Source organism: Haliotis rubra, unplaced genomic scaffold (assembly GCF_003918875.1).
Source record: "Haliotis rubra isolate DU_JTF1 unplaced genomic scaffold, ASM391887v1 Scf1833, whole genome shotgun sequence".
Taxonomy (NCBI): Eukaryota; Metazoa; Mollusca; class Gastropoda; order Lepetellida; family Haliotidae; genus Haliotis; species Haliotis rubra.
In genome coordinates, this window is record NW_025765818.1 from 64,328 (window position 1) to 85,549 (window position 21,222).

Genomic DNA, 21,222 nt, shown 5'->3' on the forward strand with positions numbered 1-21,222 from the left:
CGGTAAATTTATGAATATAACAAATGATAAGGGCAATAGGTGGATGACATAAAGTCGTCATTGTGTCGCCTATAGCCGGCAGCGATGTTGTAGTCGATGCCTTGCGTAACGTTGGTAGTTACAGGTATACGTTCCTTATGTAATTGTAGCCGTGAGATCGTCCGAGGAGCTGGACAGGGGTCATCGATATTCTCACACGGCGACTCGGCCCGTCTATCGCTGGGATCACACAACAGGTTTATCTTTAAGTATTTTCACCTGCCATAAACATCGGCACCAGATCGACAGTATTGAGAGACTATAGTCTGTTTCAATCTGCATATTTTACCTGATCCTTGTGATATACGATGTATGTGCATGCGTGCGTGTAACACCGATAAATATATTGTGTTTATTTCAATTCTTCGATCAATAATACTCTGGTGATAATGTACTACTCACTATAAGGCCAACCTCCAACCGCAAGACAGCGGGCATGTGAACAATACACAAATGTTGATAAAGAAAACGCAGATTTGTCACTGCTAATTTTAGCAATTTGCTAACATTTAGGCCCTTTGTAACATGTTTTTATATTGTGTGGATGGAGTCTCTTTGCTCCGGATACATGTACATCAAGATGACCTTTTCTGAGTTTTCAAGGATAGAATTTATTTTATCACATCGCGGCATACATTTCAGCAATGGCGGTGACAATTCATGTAAGATAAACGTTGTATTATTTCACGTTGGAATGAAAATTCATGACGGGTGGAAGATGGGAAATACAGTCAGAATGATGAAGTATGTTCAGTGTTACTACAGTTACTATGCACAATGTCTTCTTCTTCTACGACATATATGTCTCATGTCAATAGTTAATTTCGTTTGAGGAGTATATCTCCAAGACTGTCAGTGCCCAACCAACACACTTTATTTACTTCTCTCTTCGGGCGGTGGGGTAGCCTAGTGGTTAAAGCTTTCGCTCGTCACACCGAAGGCCCGGGTTCGATTCCCCACATGGGTACAATGTGAAACCCATTTCTGGTGCCCCTCGCCGTGATATTGCTGGAATATTGCGAAAAGTGACGTAAAACCCAACTCACACTCACTCACTCACTTCTCTCTTCTCTAACATCACTGTCCTGTATTTTGAGTTTAGTTTCAGGTCATCGGGAAGATACGGTGTCATTGCTTAAGGTATTCATCTCATTTGTATGTATAAAGAGTACATCTATTCACCAAACCATCTTCCAAATCGACCGGAAGATAAACACGGACATATTTTCAAAAAGCAAAACAGAAAATACCCAGGTACACTATCATCTCTATCAAACAAACACGCTAGGGTCACTGTATCGTAAACAGTATTCTCTGCCATTCAACTGGCACTCGAGAAGTTCTAACCTAAATTTCTACAGAAACACGACAATCAATATCACTAGCAAGGCCTTCAGAATGGCCCCGTACCACGAGGGGAGGTGCAAAATATAGTTTCTATTACTATGACACTTAGAGTGACCACGTAGCTTGTCTGTGTGTATGAAAAACCCTGAAATATGCAACAAAACAGTATTTTCTTACAGAGCACAAGGGGAGGCAATCTGTCTGGTGAACTCACTTTGACAGTACTAAAAGTGCATAACAAATTATTATTATTATTATTATTGGCTATTTAATATTTATATAGCGCACATATCCACACACTAGTGCATGCTCAAGGCGCTGGTATTTTTCCCCTCAATAATTAGATGTCAATCGCAACGGAACATCTTATTATTAATCACAGCTCCCTGGGGACCATACAACTCTTGCTGCCACAAGGCGCACAAGTTACTGTGGCTTTCCCATCCTTACAAGGTACATTCACAGCTGGGTGAATTGGGACACACAGTCACAGTACTTTGTCCAAGTTTACTGCACGTTGCTTTACCCGCAACTAGGTGTTTGCACATTTGTATGTGACCACCGTCTGGTCATATACCAACGGATTCGTGGGTTCTTATAAGTGCACAGGGTTGTGTACTGTACACTAGGGGTTGTGACAACACTGAAAGTTGACACTGACAGGAAATGTCCCAACAGTTAAGATTTTAGAACGTTTATTGACATTTGATCTGTTGAACAACAACAAAGGTCTGCTTGGTGGAAGTATGAGAAATCTTTCTAAGAAAGATATGGCATAAAACCTATCTGGAAGCTTTAAATTCAAGGATTTAGAAAAGCATTTTGATATCTGTATCATGAAAACAAACGAACTACAACTTTCAAATCTAACTCTATACAGTCTGTGCCCTTATATTGTGGTTATTCGTACATCCATGATCGTGTCTTCTCTGAGTGTCGTGGCATCTACACCTGAAAGGGAGCACAATCACCCATCCTATATTTAGACTTTCCAGTCATAGTTCAGTCAGGATATACTGGACCAGTGCAAAGGATATACACTCTGAAAGATTTTTATATTTTGAAAATCTTTTTTATTAAAACTTGAATCAACAAGTCACCATCCCATTTGGTTGATACATATTATTGTCACAGATTGATGGACCAAGTAGTTTGTTAGAAGAATCACAAATAATTTTTACAATTGGATTTGTAAAATTCTTTTATTCAGGATACCAATTTCCTTTTTTTAACAAAGCATTTACAATTTCAACAACATGAACAAAATCTCCCTTGAAGGAATTCAATTTACACCTCGTTTCCGTTTGTCCATGGCTATAACCAATCAGTGCCAATTAATTACCAGTTTCCCTTGGGTATATGTATCCATCCAACTTTTGTTGTTCTCACATATAAATATATGCTGCATCCTAGCTTTCATTCAGTATGAATATACTCCGAAACATTGTGTTCCTTATCATGAAAAAGAAGTGTCTGTCAGTACTAAATGCCATTCAATGGCTTCAAAATATGTTCCTGGGTTGAGACATAATACAGTGCTGTGCTCTCTTTATGGACCATCTGACATCCTACGCTGATAGTTTGGCTCTGTCGTGGGGCGCTGTGAAGTCTGGACGTGGACAAACAGGAACGATGCCGAAGGGGTTGATAGTCTTCATTTCCTGAAAATACAGATGTCACTGGGGTTTTTGTTTTGTGTCATGTCATAATAACAGGGGTATGTTACCCATGAAAGATTGAGGGAAATAAAATTTGGATATTTGCACATTTTTGCAATTCTCAAATCTGAACGTAATGATGACACTTACAGGTGTGCACTACAGGTATCCTACAGGTGCATCCCATGTTGTAACTTACAGGTGTGCACTACAGGTATCCTACAGGTGCATCCCATGTTGTAACTTACAGGTGTGCACTACAGGTATCCTACAGGTGCATCCCATGTTGTATCTTACAGGTGTGCACTACAGGTAACCTACAGGTGCATCCCATGTTGTAACTTACAGGTGTGCACTACAGGTAACCTACAGGTGCATCCCATGTTGTAACTTTACAGGTGTGCACTACAGGTGCATCCGATGTTGTAACTTATAGGTATCCTACAGGTGCATACCATGTTGTAACTTAACATGTATGCACCACAGGTATCCTACAGGCGCATCCTGTGTTGTAACTTACAGGTGTGCACTACAGGTATCCTACAGGTGCATCCCATGTTGTAACTTACAGGTGTGCACTACAGGTAACCTACAGGTGCATCCCATGTTGTAACTTACAGGTGTGCACTACAGGTGCATCCCATGTTGTAACTTACAGGTATCCTACAGGTGCATCCCATGTTGTAACTTAACATGTATGCACCACAGGTATCCTACAGGCGCATCCTGTGTTGTAACTTACAGGTGTGCACTACAGGTATCCTACAGGTGCATCCCATGTTGTAACTTACAGGTGTGCACTACAGGTAACCTACAGGTGCATCCCATGTTGTAACTTACAGGTGTGCACTACAGGTGCATCCGATGTTGTAACTTATAGGTATCCTACAGGTGCATACCATGTTGTAACTTAACATGTATGCACCACAGGTATCCTACAGGCGCATCCTGTGTTGTAACTTACAGGTGTGCACTACAGGTATCCTACAGGTGCATCCCATGTTGTAACTTACAGGTGTGCACTACAGGTATCCTTCAGGTGCACCCCATGTCGTAACTTACAGGTGTACACTACAGGTGCATCCCATGTTGTAACTTACAGGTGTACACTACAGGTGCATCCCATGTTGTAACTTACAGGTGTACACTACGGGTGCATCCCATGTTGTAACTTACAGGTGTGCACTACAGGTATCCTATAGGTGCATCCCATGTTGTAACTTACAGGTGTGCACTACAGGTATCCTACAGGTGCATCCCATGTTGTAACTTACAGGTGTGCACTACAGGTATCCTACAGGTGCATCCCATGTTGTAACTTACAGGTGTGCACTACAGGTGCATCCGATGTTGTAACTATATAGGTATCCTACAGGTGCATACCATGTTGTAACTTAACATGTATGCACCACAGGTATCCTACAGGCGCATCCTGTGTTGTAACTTACAGGTGTGCACTACAGGTATCCTACAGGTGCATCCCATGTTGTAACTTACAGGTGTGCACTACAGGTGCATCCGATGTTGTAACATATAGGTATCCTACAGGTGCATACCATGTTGTAACTTAACATGTATGCACCACAGGTATCCTACAGGCGCATCCCGTGTTGTAACTTACAGGTGTGCACTACAGGTATCCTACAGGTGCATCCCATGTTGTAACTTACAGGTGTGCACTACAGGTAACCTACAGGTGCATCCCATGTTGTAACTTACAGGTGTGCACTACAGGTGCATCCGATGTTGTAACTTATAGGTATCCTACAGGTGCATACCATGTTGTAACTTAACATGTATGCACCACAGGTATCCCTACAGGCGCATCCTGTGTTGTAACTTACAGGTGTGCACTACAGGTAACCTTCAGGTGCACCCCATGTCGTAACTTACAGGTGTACACTACAGGTGCATCCCATGTTGTAACTTACAGGTGTATTGCACTACAGGTATCCTATAGGTGCATCCCATGTTGTAAACTTACAGGTGTGCACTACAGGTATCCTACAGGTGCATCCCATGTTGTAACTTACAGGTGTGCACTACAGGTAACCTACAGGTGCATCCCATGTTGTAACTTACAGGTGTGCACTACAGGTGCATCCGATGTTGTAACTTACAGGTGTGCACTACAGGTGCATCCCATGTTGTAACTTACAGGTGTGCACTACAGGTGCATCCGATGTTGTAACTTACAGGTATCCTACAGGTGCATCCCATGTTGTAACTTAACATGTATGCACCACAGGTATCCTACAGGCGCATCCTGTGTTGTAACTTACAGGTGTGCACTACAGGTATCCTACAGGTGCATCCCATGTTGTAACTTACAGGTGTGCACTACAGGTAACCTACAGGTGCATCCCATGTTGTAACTTACAGGTGTGCACTACAGGTGCATCCGATGTTGTAACTTTATAGGTATCCTACAGGTGCATACCATGTTGTAACTTTAACATGTATGCACCACAGGTATCCTACAGGCGCATCCTGTTTTGTAACTTAAAGGTGTGCACTACAGGTATCCTACAGGTGCATCCCATGTTGTAACTTACAGGTGTGCACTACAGGTAACCTTCAGGTGCACCCCCATGTCGTAACTTACAGGTGTACACTACAGGTGCATCCCATGTTGTAACTTACAGGTGTGCACTACAGGTATCCTATAGGTGCATCCCATGTTGTAACTTACAGGTGTGCAACTACAGGTATCCTACAGGTGCATCCCATGTTGTAACTTACAGGTGTGCACTACAGGTAACCTACAGGTGCATCCCATGTTGTAACTTTAAAGGTGTGCACTACAGGTGCATCCGATGTTGTAACTTTACAGGTGTGCAACTACAGGTGCATCCCATGTTGTAACTTACAGGTGTGCACTACAGGTGCATCCGATGTTGTAACTTATAGGTATCCTACAGGTGCATCCCATGTTGTAACTTAACATGTATGCACCACAGGGTATCCTACAGGCGCATCCTGTGTTGTAACTTACAGGTGTGCACTACAGGTATCCTACAGGTGCATCCCATGTTGTAACTTACAGGTGTGCACTACAGGTAACCTACAGGTGCATCCCATGTTGTAACTTACAGGTGTGCACTACAGGTGCATCCGATGTTGTAACTTATAGGTATCCTACAGGTGCATACCATGTTGTAACTTAACATGTATGCATTCACAGGTATCCTACAGGCGCATCCTGTGTTGTAACTTACAGGTGTGCACCACAGGTATCCTACAGGTGCATCCCATGTTGTAACTTACAGGTGTGCACTACAGGTATCCTTCAGGTGCACCCCATGTCGTAACTTACAGGTGTACACTACAGGTGCATCCCATGTTGTAACTTACAGGTGTGCACTACAGGTGCATCCGATGTTGTAACTTTACAGGTGTACACTACAGGTGCATCTGATGTTGTAAACTTATAGGTGTGCACTACAGGTATCCTATAGGTGCATCCCATGTTGTAACTTACAGGTGTGCACTACAGGTATCCTACAGGTGCATCCCATGTTGTAACTTTACAGGTGTGCACTACAGGTAACCTACAGGTGCATCCCATGTTGTAACTTACAGGTGTGCACTACAGGTGCATCCGATGTTGTAACTTATAGGTATCCTACAGGTGCATACCATGTTGTAACTTAACATGTATGCACCACAGGTATCCTACAGGCGCATCCTGTGTTGTAACTTACAGGTGTGCACTACAGGTATCCTACAGGTGCATCCCATGTTGTAACTTACAGGTGTGCACTACAGGTGCATCCGATGTTGTAACTTATAGGTATCCTACAGGTGCATACCATGTTGTAACTTAACATGTATGCACCACAGGTATCCTACAGGCGCATCCTGTGTTGTAACTTTACAGGTGTGCAACTACAGGTATCCTACAGGTGCATCCCATGTTGTAACTTACAGGTGTGCACTACAGGTAACCTACAGGTGCATCCCATGTTGTAACTTACAGGTGTGCACTACAGGTGCATCCGATGTTGTAACTTATAGGTATCCTACAGGTGCATACCATGTTGTAACTTAACATGTATGCACCACAGGGTATCCTACAGGCGCATCCTGTGTTGTAACTTACAGGTGTGCACTACAGGTATCCTACAGGTGCATCCCATGTTGTAACTTACAGGTGTGCACTACAGGTAACCTACAGGTGCATCCCATGTTGTAACTTTACAGGTGTGCACTACAGGTGCATCCGATGTTGTAACTTATAGGTATCCTACAGGTGCATACCATGTTGTAACTTAAACCTGTATGCACCACAGGTATCCTACAGGCGCATCCTGTTTTGTAACTTAAAGGTGTGCACTACAGGTATCCTACAGGTGCATCCCATGTTGTAACTTACAGGTGTGCACTACAGGTATCCTTCAGGTGCACCCCATGTCGTAACTTACAGGTGTACACTACAGGTGCATCCCATGTTGTAACTTACAGGTGTGCACTACAGGTATCCTATAGGTGCATCCCATGTTGTAACTTACAGGTGTGCACTACAGGTATCCTACAGGTGCATCCCATGTTGTAACTTACAGGTGTGCACTACAGGTAACCTACAGGTGCATCCCATGTTGTAACTTACAGGTGTGCACTACAGGTGCATCCGATGTTGTAACTTACAGGTGTGCACTACAGGTGCATCCGATGTTGTAACTTACAGGTGTGCACTACAGGTATCCTACAGGTGCATACCATGTTGTAACTTAACATGTATGCACCACAGGTATCCTACAGGCGCATCCCCATGTTGTAACTTACAGGTGTGCACTACAGGTATCCTACAGGTGCATCCCATGTTGTAACTTACAGGTGTGCACTACAGGTATTCCTCAGGTGCACCCCATGTTGTAACTTACAGGTGTACACTACGGGTGCATCCCATGTTGTAACTTACAGCTGTGCACTACAGGTATCCTACAGGTGCATCCCATGTTGTAACTTACAGGTGTGCACTACAGGTATCCTACAGGTGCATCCCATGTTGTAACTTACAGGTGTGCACTACAGGTATCCTACAGGTGCATCCCATGTTGTAACTTACAGGTGTGCACTACAGGTAACCTACAGGTGCATCCCATGTTGTAACTTTACAGGTGTGCACTACAGGTGCATCCGATGTTGTAACTTTACAGGTGTGCACTACAGGTGCATCCCATGTTGTAACTTACAGGTGTGCACTACAGGTGCATCCCATGTTGTAACTTACAGGTATCCTACAGGTGCATCCCATGTTGTAACTTAACATGTATGCACCACAGGTATCCTACAGGCGCATCCTGTGTTGTAACTTACAGGTGTGCACTACAGGTATCCTACAGGTGCATCCCATGTTGTAACTTACAGGTGTGCACTACAGGTAACCTACAGGTGCATCCCATGTTGTAACTTACAGGTGTGCACTACAGGTGCATCCGATGTTGTAACTTATAGGTATCCTACAGGTGCATACCATGTTGTAACTTAACATGTATGCACCACAGGTATCCTACAGGCGCATCCTGTTTTGTAACTTAAAGGTGTGCACTACAGGTATCCTACAGGTGCATCCCATGTTGTAACTTACAGGTGTGCACTACAGGTAACCTTCAGGTGCACCCCATGTCGTAACTTACAGGTGTACACTACAGGTGCATCCCATGTTGTAACTTACAGGTGTGCAATTTACAGGTATCCTATAGGTGCATCCCATGTTGTAACTTACAGGTGTGCACTACAGGTATCCTACAGGTGCATCCCATGTTGTAACTTACAGGTGTGCACTACAGGTAACCTACAGGTGCATCCCATGTTGTAACTTAAAGGTGTGCACTACAGGTGCATCCGATGTTGTAACTTACAGGTGTGCACTACAGGTGCATCCCATGTTGTAACTTACAGGTGTGCACTACAGGTGCATCCGATGTTGTAACTTATAGGTATCCTACAGGTGCATCCCATGTTGTAACTTAACATGTATGCACCACAGGTATCCTACAGGCGCATCCTGTGTTGTAACTTACAGGTGTGCACTACAGGTATCCTACAGGTGCATCCCATATTTGTAACTTACAGGTGTGCACTACAGGTAACCTACAGGTGCATCCCATGTTGTAACTTACAGGTGTGCACTACAGGTGCATCCGATGTTGTAACTTATAGGTATCCTACAGGTGCATACCATGTTGTAACTTAACATGTATGCACCACAGGTATCCTACAGGCGCATCCTGTGTTGTAACTTACAGGTGTGCACTACAGGTATCCTACAGGTGCATCCCATGTTGTAACTTACAGGTGTGCACTACAGGTATCCTTCAGGTGCACCCCATGTCGTAACTTACAGGTGTACACTACAGGTGCATCCCATGTTGTAACTTACAGGTGTACACTACAGGTGCATCCCATGTTGTAACTTACAGGTGTACACTACGGGTGCATCCCATGTTGTAACTTACAGATGTGCACTACAGGTATCCTATAGGTGCATCCCATGTTGTAACTTACAGGTGTGCACTACAGGTATCCTACAGGTGCATCCCATGTTGTAACTTACAGGTGTGCACTACAGGTAACCTACAGGTGCATCCCATGTTGTAACTTACAGGTGTGCACTACAGGTGCATCCGATGTTGTAACTTACAGGTATCCTACAGGTGCATACCATGTTGTAACTTAACATGTATGCACCACAGGTATCCTACAGGCGCATCCCGTGTTGTAACTTACAGGTGTGCACTACAGGTATCCTACAGGTGCATCCCATGTTGTAACTTACAGGTGTGCACTACAGGTGCATCCCATGTTGTAACTTACAGGTATCCTACAGGTGCATACCATGTTGTAACTTAACATGTATGCACCACAGGTATCCTACAGGCGCATCCTGTGTTGTAACTTACAGGTGTGCACTACAGGTATCCTACAGGTGCATCCCATGTTGTAACTTACAGGTGTGCACTACAGGTATCCTACAGGTGCATCCCATGTTGTAACTTACAGGTGTGCACTACAGGTGCATCCGATGTTGTAACTTATAGGTATCCTACAGGTGCATACCATGTTGTAACTTTAACATGTATGCACCACAGGTATCCTACAGGCGCATCCTGTGTTGTAACTTACAGTGTGCACTACAGGTATCCTACAGGTGCATCCCATGTTGTAACTTACAGGTGTGCACTACAGGTAACCTACAGGTGCATCCCATGTTGTAACTTACAGGTGTGCACTACAGGTGCATCCGATGTTGTAACTTATAGGTATCCTACAGGTGCATACCATGTTGTAACTTAACTTGTATGCACCACAGGTATCCTACAGGCGCATCCTGTTTTGTAACTTAAAGGTGTGCACTACAGGTATCCTACAGGTGCATCCCATGTTGTAACTTACAGGTGTGCACTACAGGTAACCTTCAGGTGCACCCCATGTCGTAACTTACAGGTGTACACTACAGGTGCATCCCATGTTGTAACTTTACACAGGTGTGCACTACTGGGTATCCTATAGGTGCATCCCATGTTGTAACTTACAGGTGTGCACTACAGGTATCCTACAGGTGCATCCCATGTTGTAACTTACAGGTGTGCACTACAGGTAACCTACAGGTGCATCCCATGTTGTAACTTACAGGTGTGCACTACAGGTGCATCCGATGTTGTAACTTACAGGTGTGCACTACAGGTGCATCCGATGTTGTAACTTACAGGTGTGCACTACAGGTATCCTACAGGTGCATACCATGTTGTAACTTAACATGTATGCACCACAGGTATCCTACAGGCGCATCCCGTGTTGTAACTTACAGGTGTGCACTACAGGTATCCTACAGGTGCATCCCATGTTGTAACTTACAGGTGTGCACTACAGGTATCCTTCAGGTGCATCCCATGTTGTAACTTACAGGTGTACACTACAGGTGCATCCCATGTTGTAACTTACAGGTGTGCACTACAGGTATCCTACAGGTGCATCCCATGTTGTAACTTACAGGTGTGCACTACAGGTATCCTACAGGTGCATCCCATGTTGTAACTTACAGGTGTGCACTACAGGTATCCTACAGGTGCATCCCATGTTGTAACTTACAGGTGTGCACCACAGGTATCCTACAGGCGCATCCCATGTTGTAACTTACAGGTGTGCACTACAGGTATCCTACAGGTGCACCCCATGTTGTAACTTACAGGTGTACACTACAGGTGCATCCCATGTTGTAACTTACAGGTGTACACTACAGGTGCATCCCATGTTGTAACTTACAGGTGTGCACTACAGGTATCCTACAGGTGCATCCCATGTTGTAACTTACAGGTGTACACTACAGGTGCATCCCATGTTGTAACTTACAGGTGTACACTACAGGTGCATCCCATGTTGTAACTTACAGGTGTGCACTACAGGTATCCTACAGGTGCATCCCATGTTGTAACTTACAGGTGTGCACTACAGGTATCCTACAGGTGCACCCCATGTTGTAACTTACAGGTGTACACTACAGGTGCATCCCATGTTGTAACTTACAGGTGTACACTACAGGTGCATCCCATGTTGTAACTTACAGGTGTGCACTACAGGTATCCTACAGGTGCATCCCATGTTGTAACTTACAGGTGTGCACTACAGGTATCCTACAGGTGCATACCATGTTGTAACTTAACATGTATGCACCACAGGTATCCTACAGGCGCATCCCGTGTTGTAACTTACAGGTGTGCACTACAGGTATCCTACAGGTGCATCCCATGTTGTAACTTACAGGTGTGCACTACAGGTGCATCCCATGTTGTAACTTACAGGTATCCTACAGGTGCATACCATGTTGTAACTTAACATGTATGCACCACAGGTATCCTACAGGCGCATCCTGTGTTGTAACTTACAGGTGTGCACTACAGGTATCCTACAGGTGCATCCCATGTTGTAACTTACAGGTGTGCACTACAGGTATCCTTCAGGTGCACCCCATGTCGTAACTTACAGGTGTACACTACAGGTGCATCCCATGTTGTAACTTACAGGTGTGCACTACAGGTATCCTACAGGTGCATCCCATGTTGTAACTTACAGGTGTGCACTACAGGTATCCTACAGGTGCATCCCATGTTGTAACTTACAGGTGTGCACTACAGGTATCCTACAGGTGCATCCCATGTTGTAACTTACAGGTGTGCACTACAGGTGCATCCCATGTTGTAACTTACAGGTGTGCACTACAGGTGCATCCCATGTTGTAACTTACAGGTGTGCACTACAGGTATCCTACAGGTGCACCCCATGTTGTAACTTAACATGTATGCACCACAGGTATCCTACAGGCGCATCCCGTGTTGTAACTTACAGGTGTGCACTACAGGTATCCTACAGGTGCATCCCATGTTGTAACTTACAGGTGTGCACTACAGGTGCATCCCATGTTGTAACTTACAGGTGTGCACTACAGGTATCCTACAGGTGCATCCCATGTTGTAACTTACAGGTGTGCACTACAGGTATCCTACAGGTGCATCCCATGTTGTAACTTACAGGTGTGCACTACAGGTAACCTACAGGTGCATCCCATGTTGTAACTTACAGGTGTGCACCACAGGTATCCTACAGGCGCATCCCATGTTGTAACTTACAGGTGTGCACTACAGGTATCCTACAGGTGCACCCCATGTTGTAACTTACAGGTGTACACTACAGGTGCATCCCATGTTGTAACTTACAGGTGTACACTACAGGTGCATCCCATGTTGTAACTTACAGGTGTGCACTACAGGTATCCTACAGGTGCATCCCATGTTGTAACTTACAGGTGTACACTTACAGGTGCATCCCATGTTGTAACTTACAGGTGTACACTACAGGTGCATCCCATGTTGTAACTTACAGGTGTGCACTACAGGTATCCTACAGGTGCATCCCATGTTGTAACTTACAGGTGTGCACTACAGGTATCCTACAGGTGCACCCCATGTTGTAACTTACAGGTGTGCACTACAGGTGCATCCCATGTTGTAACTTACAGGTGTACACTACAGGTGCATCCCATGTTGTAACTTACAGGTGTGCACTACAGGTATCCTACAGGTGCATCCCATGTTGTAACTTACAGGTGTGCACTACAGGTATCCTACAGGTGCATACCATGTTGTAACTTAACATGTATGCACCACAGGTATCCTACAGGCGCATCCCGTGTTGTAACTTACAGGTGTGCACTACAGGTATCCTACAGGTGCATCCCATGTTGTAACTTACAGGTGTGCACTACAGGTATCCTACAGGTGCATCCCATGTAACTTACAGGTGTACACTACAGGTGCATCCCATGTTGTAACTTACAGGTGTGCACTACAGGTATCCTACAGGTGCATTCCATGTTGTAACTTACAGGTGTGCACTACAGGTATCCTACGGGTGCATCCCATGTTGTAACTTTACATGTATGCACCACAGGTATCCTATAAGTGTATCTTACTTGTGCACACTACAGGTGTACTTACGTAGTAGTGTTTCAAGATGTGCTCCATGTCAACAGTGGCTGACACCCCAGGGAGCTGATACATGTCACGGGTGTATCCCCACAGATTTGGGTAGTTCATAATCTGACGTCGGTTACACTGAAACAAAGTGTTTGTTTTTTGGGTTTAACTTATTTACAGATCTACACACATGAGGAACGAAACATATCAAAAATACATCATTCTGTCATCTCAAATTTTCTGGGTTTCAAAGTTCCAACAATGCTTGGAAGACATCAAAATCTGTTTTCTTCTTAAACCTGCCCTCATGCTGGTGCCATGATAAGACCGCGATGTGTATGGCCTGTCACCTTTTGGAAACAGGGATGGCAATTTTCCGCGGATCCATAGAGATCCGCCAATATTTTTCAAATTGATCAATTCTGCGAATCGTCTAAATCTGTTGAATCCCTTTAACCCCCCAATTTGAAGACATAATATTAAGTTTTCAGCTGCAAATTTATTTTCCTGTTGCCATCCCTGTGGACAGCTGAGTTAGTGAAATAGTATTTCTGTCACACATTTACTGATATTTATTGAAATCTTTCTTGACCATGTGAGTGTGCAGTTATGAAATATAATGAAATCTAGGCGAGTGAGTGAAAGGACTGCAATGGCATCTCATCAGGTGGGCCCTATGCTTGTTAACTTAAGTTACAAAAGTCATCAGAACCTTTCCTCCCACTTTTTTGGATGTTATGTGATCTAACTGACCATGTCAATACGAACAGATTTTACAGCTTGCAAGAGAAACTTCCAGTGAAGATGATCGTCACGATATGGCTGAAATATTGCCGATGTGACGTTAAATAATAACTCACTCACTCCAGTGAAGATGATGAAGAAGAATCAAGCAAAACGGAAGCACCATTCGATGTCAAAATAATTTTAAAAATAGATGATATAATTTATCAGCAGTTTCATTTGTCAGCAAAAATGTGATGTCAGCACACCCACCCCTTTAATAAACCAGTCACTAAGAATTATTTTTGTTGAAATGTGATTGCAGTTCCTATTGTGTGGTGACTGTAGGGAGTCCAGGATTTGTTTAAAAATAAAAAAAAAAAAAACCCCAAATTGATTGTCCCAAAAAATGTTTTAAAAAATAATTATGCTTCAGATGGGGAAAATATAAATTTTCTGCTACAAAAATTACACTGTAACAAGGAATTGTTTTGTTGAAAAAATTAGGATGCTACTTCTTATTAACAAATTATCTTGTCTCTATACAAGATCCCAGCCTGGTCGAGCAGAGATAATATAAGCAATGCAGACAATTTATGTCCCGAAAAATGGTGAATTACAAAATACTAGTCAGGACAATGTATATTTCCCTAGCTTTAGGTCATGGAAATAGTTATGGTGCTAAGTCATAACCTTAGAATGACATTAGGTCAGCCAATGAAAATACAGAACACCTTCACGGCACACAATAAAGACAAATAGTGAGTGACACTGACATGTGTAACTCAACAAAATGGAAAACAATGAATGCACTTCATCATTTGCCTTTATATTTATAGATCATATGTTTTTCAGGTAGACTGCGACCCGTGAAGGTCCGGGTTAGAATGAACCTGCAGTAACCCATGCTTGTCAAGAGGCGACTAACGGGATCGGGTGGTCAGGCTCGCTGGGATATGTCCTCGGCAATTGCGCAGATCGATGCTCATGCATATACTATATGGTACTATTAGTTGATGCAAATTTAGAACTAGTTTTAGTCACGATATGGTTGAAATATTGCCGATGTGACTTTAAATCTTAACTCACTCACTCACTAATAGTTGATGATGATTTTCATGGAGTAGCATGTACAATGTGAATGCTCATGCTGTCCATCACTGGATTGTCTGGTCCAGACTCGATTATTTACAGACCGCCGCCATATTGCTGGAATATTGCTGAGAGCGGCGTAAAACTAAACTCACTCACTCAAGTTGACTGCAGTATTTGGGGTCTCCAAACAGGAACGAATGTTAAAGTGAAACATAATAACATAACTTCGTCACACTCGGACTTGATTTAATCAATGTTTAAAAACACCACTGACAGTACGTTGTAACATATAATGATGTAGCATAATGAATAATCAACATTTTATGGTAATGCTCCAGCGATCAAAAAACTGCCGCCAAAACTATTTCCCTTTTAAATGGTGCTTATATCCATTGTTCGATGACGCCATGCAACCCCAGGCAACTTACCAATTACATAAACGACAGAAAAAAGCGGTTTACATTACTGTTGCACTTGGTCTTATGCATTATGGCCGAAATAAGTTACATATAACATCACAAGTGTAAAAGGTGAACCTGAGTTCACAGATTTGCTAGTGGAATATGCATAATGGCCAAAGCTATACTCCTTTAAACATATTTAAACACATTTATTTTGACTTCCTGTGCAGGTAAATCTTTACCTTGAAATGTGTGTGGTAGACATTGTCAAACCTGACAAGGCTTGTGAAGAGCCTGATGTCTGCCTCTGTGACCTGACTCCCCTGTCAAGTAGCGCTGTTTGCTGAGAATCTCTTCAGCCTGACACACAAAGTATATTACAGAATAAGTCTTACGATCATCCATGTTGAATATGGTCGTAAAATATCACATAACTGAACACTTCCAATATATTGTGCTGATGCCTGGTTTCGAACCCACAACCCTTCGCTCTCCAGCTTGATGGTTTTATCCACTAGGCTAGGAAGGATCACTGTGAAGAATGTGATGGTTTGTCAGTATGAACCATGTGTTCCTCACAAGACGGGGGAGTGCGTGAAGGACACAAGAGCGTGTGCAGAGCACGTGCATTAGCATGCATTGGCTGCCAGTCGCATCCCAGTTCATTTCAATAGTAAGTACCAAATATAAATATTATATCTAAAGCATATCTTCAGTCAGTTCATAAGTTGGGTCAAAACCTCCTCCTCGGTTTTGATCCTTCACTTTCGCACACTTGCCAGGAACATAAACAGATGATTCTACAAGTGTTTAATGTTTGTATTACATTTGTGAAATCTTCACTTGGTAGAATTATTATGATTTCACAAAATATAATAATATCAGGTTTACTGATTTTGTGACCTATAAAACCTAAATTAAGGACAATTTCTTAGAGCGGCATTTAAGAAGTTTGGGAGTACAATACTGACAATTTAATGGATAAGAACTTCTGTTACTTTATACAAATAAAAGCAGTTGCTATCAAACAATTTGTCATTATTCCAAATTAAGGAGGTGTCAAAATAAGTTTAAGATAAAAGAAATTAAACAAAAAAGTTACAAACATATTACTTCAATGTAATATCATATTTCATTAACTAGTACTTGATATTGTGACACACATGGTAAAAACTTAGTTAAATGCAGTTACAGAGCATTACCAACCAACACAATGAATGCTATATGCACAGGTTGCTATGGACCTGTCAAAACTTTGAATCTTTGAAGATGTAGAACAAATAATGAAATTGGAATGGCCTGTGTATTTCTTTATAGCACAACACGTTCATTCTTACACGGTCAAGTCCCTGGAAGACCTCAGTGATGGTGTTGTCGTAAGCCCCCTGGCTCTGGGCAAACCCACAGCGGTAGACTCCATTGTTGATCTGGCTGCAACATAGAGTGAGTGAGTTTAGTTTTACGCCGCGCTCAGCAACATTCCAGCTATATGGCGGCGGTCTGTAAATAATCAAGTCTGGACCAGACAATCCAGTGATGGACAGCATGAGCATTCACATTGTACATGCTACTCCATGAAAATCATCATCACCCCACCTAGCCATAAATTATGAATGGTCCCTAAATACAGCAAACAAATAAAGATTTAAAGGCACTATATCACACCACACCTCTCTCAAAATAAATTATTCATTTCACTCAATGCTACTAACTACATAGTACCATATAGTATATTCCCCCCAAAATATGTATTTAGATTACAATATAAAATTAAAAAGTTCAAATGATGCAAAATTGCATTAAATCGACTTTCACGCCCTCTACCAGCTAAACATTATTTCAAGTGAACCCCACAGAGTTACGTCCCTTGGAGCGCTCTTTACGAATATCTTACGTACAACTTGAAATGAAATGAAATGAAAGCCTTGCTCTGAAACTGGGTCTTGTAAGATTTGGTTGCCAATGTTTTGCTAAACAATTTTGATGTGGAAACAGAAATCTATTTTTTTGTTGAAAATTACCTTGAGTCATGTCATGATTTGGTGGAAAGGCCACCATCATGGACTGATTTGGATTTTCACTTTTTCACATGAAAAAACCCCAACACATCATGGACATGTACCACATTTTTGCATAGGGCATTGTTGTGTTTGGACATCTGGATGTGCTTTGCATTGATCTAGTTTGAAATTGTGTTCAAACAATTTTGCAATTTCAGTTTTAATGTGGTAAAATTTATTTTGGCCGTCAATTTGTGTGTCAAGTTTGATGCAGAAATACTGCCATTTTCAATCTAATTGTGAATACAAAATGCCCTTTAGAAAGTTGTCAAGTGCACCATATGTTATATTTGGGATTACATTTTCTATAAAAAAAAGTATAGATTCTAGTACTTTTGGGGTTGTGCCCCACTGAGGATTCAAACCCACACCCTCGGAGTAAGGCACCTATTTAGCAGCACACAAAGTCAGCCATCTAAAAGACTACACCATCTTGGCTGATACTATATATATAGTACTGTCGGAAATAGAAAAAAACTGTATTTTCTCATTTATCTCTACAATTTATGTAGTTGATATGTGCAAGTGTGAAATATCTCTTAAACTAAGTTCGGCCTAACTACAGTCTCAATGGTAGGGACACAAGAAACGTAGAAAAAGGACTTTACTGAGGAGAGATTAGTGCAGAAATGAGCAATGCGATTTTTTTCTAAGTCCAAAACGAATTATTTGGAACAGACCATGGCTGTATGCAAATTAGTGTGCGACGATATTGTATTATAAAGGACACTTTTTAAGTGACCAATTTGAAATTAGACCTAGCTTCATTATAAACGAAAGCTGGCGTAAAAAATAATAACTTTCATGCTGAAACTATTAAGGATGTAGCTACCATGGAGTCTCACTGTCACTATAAAAAGAAACAGATCGGAGGGTTCGTCTCAAAAGCAAAACCTGGACAGGTGTCGCAGACGATCGTTGGGGTCGGGCTTGGGAATAGAGATATCAGCTAAGATACGATAATCCTTTAGGGCAATTATACTGGGGAAGTACACGGCATGTCATAACAATTTACAAATAATATCCAGTCCTGTCGATCTTCGTGATCGGGTGGTCATGCCACCTATATATTTTGAGACATTTAATACGATGCGTTTCTATGGTTATCAGGTATCAAACTCTTTTACATATCTCAACATAAACTGTATGAAAGAAAGACACTTAAGCTGTTAATCAATAGATGAGGCATAGTCAACACACATGAAAAGCACAAAATATGGGTGCCTGTAGGCAGCACATGCATTTCATGCCAAGTGAGTCGACGGTCTGTCGTCATACCTGGCTGAGCGACCTAATTGCCATCTATAGTCTGATCTATTGTTTTCAGCAGCTATTCATATTTTTTCTAAGTTTTGCCCGATTTTACGAGTAAACATGTTTTTCTGGATATCCTATTACGCATCCCACTGAATGCCAAGTTAGGCCGAAGTGGGTTATTTCGACATATGCTATTTGCAGTTGTGTAAATTTTAGGGATACAGAGTTAGAGCCTAAAAACAGTTTTTTTCTATTTCCGACAGTACTTTAGGTAAGAGTTGTTGCTATGGAAATTCTAAAGATAACTTTTTCAAAATCCCACACTATCAAAATGCAACAGTTCACCACTCAGCCTGTTTTCTCTGAAATCATCGGTTCAATAGTTTGCCCGTAACAAAGTGAGTGAGTGAATGAGTGAGTTTGACTTTAACATCGCTTTTAACAGTATTCCAGTTAAATCACAGTGTCTCAGCTGATGAGGGAAGAATACCTGATGCAGGTCTTAGACAAAACTGCTTTGAAACACACCATGCTGACTAATCCAGAAACATAATTGGGTGAAATCATGTTTTAGTGTTCCAATTTTGAGGTTTTCCTAAAATAATAATCACAAAATGAAATAAATTTTAATACATTTTTGGTTACTAAAATTAAACTGATTCACCCAAAAGAATAAAAAAATAAAAATAGTTGTATACACTTCAGGTCATGTTGCCAGAGGGTGTCACACTTTTACTGTCAACCTTTGGACTCTTCCAAGTATCCTATGAAATCCCTCCATAGACTCTCCCATGCACAACACAATATTATCACAACATGATATACAACAGTGACAAGAACAGTCCACTACAACATAGGGGGAACAGGATGCCTGTACTTGATTTCTCAATCTCCATTGCCTCTTCTGATGACCTCTTTGAACTGAAAAAGTGTCAGCCTGTCCTGTGGCAATTTCACTGAACCCATGGTATGACATTTACACGACCTTGTGGCCATGAATGTCATCAGGCTGTGCTACACACCCCTGAGAACATAACACAGGTCAATGGTCTGTGGAACTGCTGCACTGGTTTGCCATGGTGGCAGAGGGCAGGTGCACTAAACATGAACTTGGACTGTACTGAGCCCATGGTGACCTGGGTCACCGACAGCTAAGAGTACATGTTGCACTGACCATTGGTGTCTGTGTCTGCTGCATCTCTTCAGGGACCTATTTACCTACTCTGTGAAGGTCACCTGACCTATAGCCGGACTTTGGCACAGAAACAGCACTTGTATAACTACAGCTGTACTGTTACATAATAATACATGCATGACACATTGTGTGAAGCCCATTTCTGGTTTCTCTGGCCATGACAATTGCTGGAACAATGGTAAAAGCTGCATCATACTCACTCACTCAGTTTGAGTTTAGATGCAGGTGTAAATGATACATACAAAAACTGAATGGTAACTAGAAAGTGTTTTTACTCATAAAAACAGATGTCTGCCCCTTCCCCCAATTCAACGCTGAGACCTCAACAGAAAAAAAAATTGAAACAGAAAAAAATAAAAAAGAAAGAAAAGTTCAAACCCCAAAAAGGCACATCTACATGAAATGGAGAGGCAGTATAGCAATTTGGTGAAGATGGGTCAATTAGTTTCAGAATTATGCTCCGGGAACAAGCTTTACCCTTTAAATAGACAAAGTCCAAATTGTTGCCATGAAAACAGAAAACAATATAATTGACAAAAAAATCTTGTCATTCTGGTCTATCTTTTCCCCAGTACCATAGATCTCAAATGCCTGGCAAAATCTCTGCAGGTTTGGCTTTAAAGTCACCACAGTAAACATTACCACCACTGCATTTTGATAATCAGCATCACAATAGTGAAAGCTTCACTCTGATACTGATTCTCAAGGGGCATTCACACGTCACAACTGTTTGGTGTTACATATTGGTATACATTTGCATGCAACATGGTGTTGACACAGCAGTGAGCTGTATTCTGTCTTGAGAATTTCAGGTTTCAGAACAGTAACCAAACCTGCTATCGGAATGTCATTACAATCATAAGCCTGTCATTTCAGTTTCCTCAGTGGAAAGGGCGTGTCGATGTCGATGACAATAATGATGAATTGTTGTCATTGTATGTACTTTTCAAAGTTCCTGCATTGACCTTCCTG

At 42.1% G+C, this 21,222-nt stretch overlaps 1 protein-coding gene across 1 annotated transcript in view; it reads right to left on the bottom strand.

Annotated features, from left to right (window-relative positions):
- Window positions 1–2,569: 2,569 nt before the first annotated feature.
- LOC124273735 (glutathionyl-hydroquinone reductase YqjG-like) overlaps window positions 2,570–21,222 on the bottom strand; it is a gene marked incomplete at its 5' end in the record, with an annotated part of 31,499 nt that continues 12,846 nt past the window's right edge. Inside the window, 5 exon segments of the mRNA XM_046709036.1 lie at window positions 2,570–3,047; window positions 13,541–13,657; window positions 15,981–16,055; window positions 16,057–16,098; window positions 17,076–17,169. Coding sequence (XP_046564992.1) covers window positions 2,955–3,047; window positions 13,541–13,657; window positions 15,981–16,055; window positions 16,057–16,098; window positions 17,076–17,169 — 421 coding nt within the window.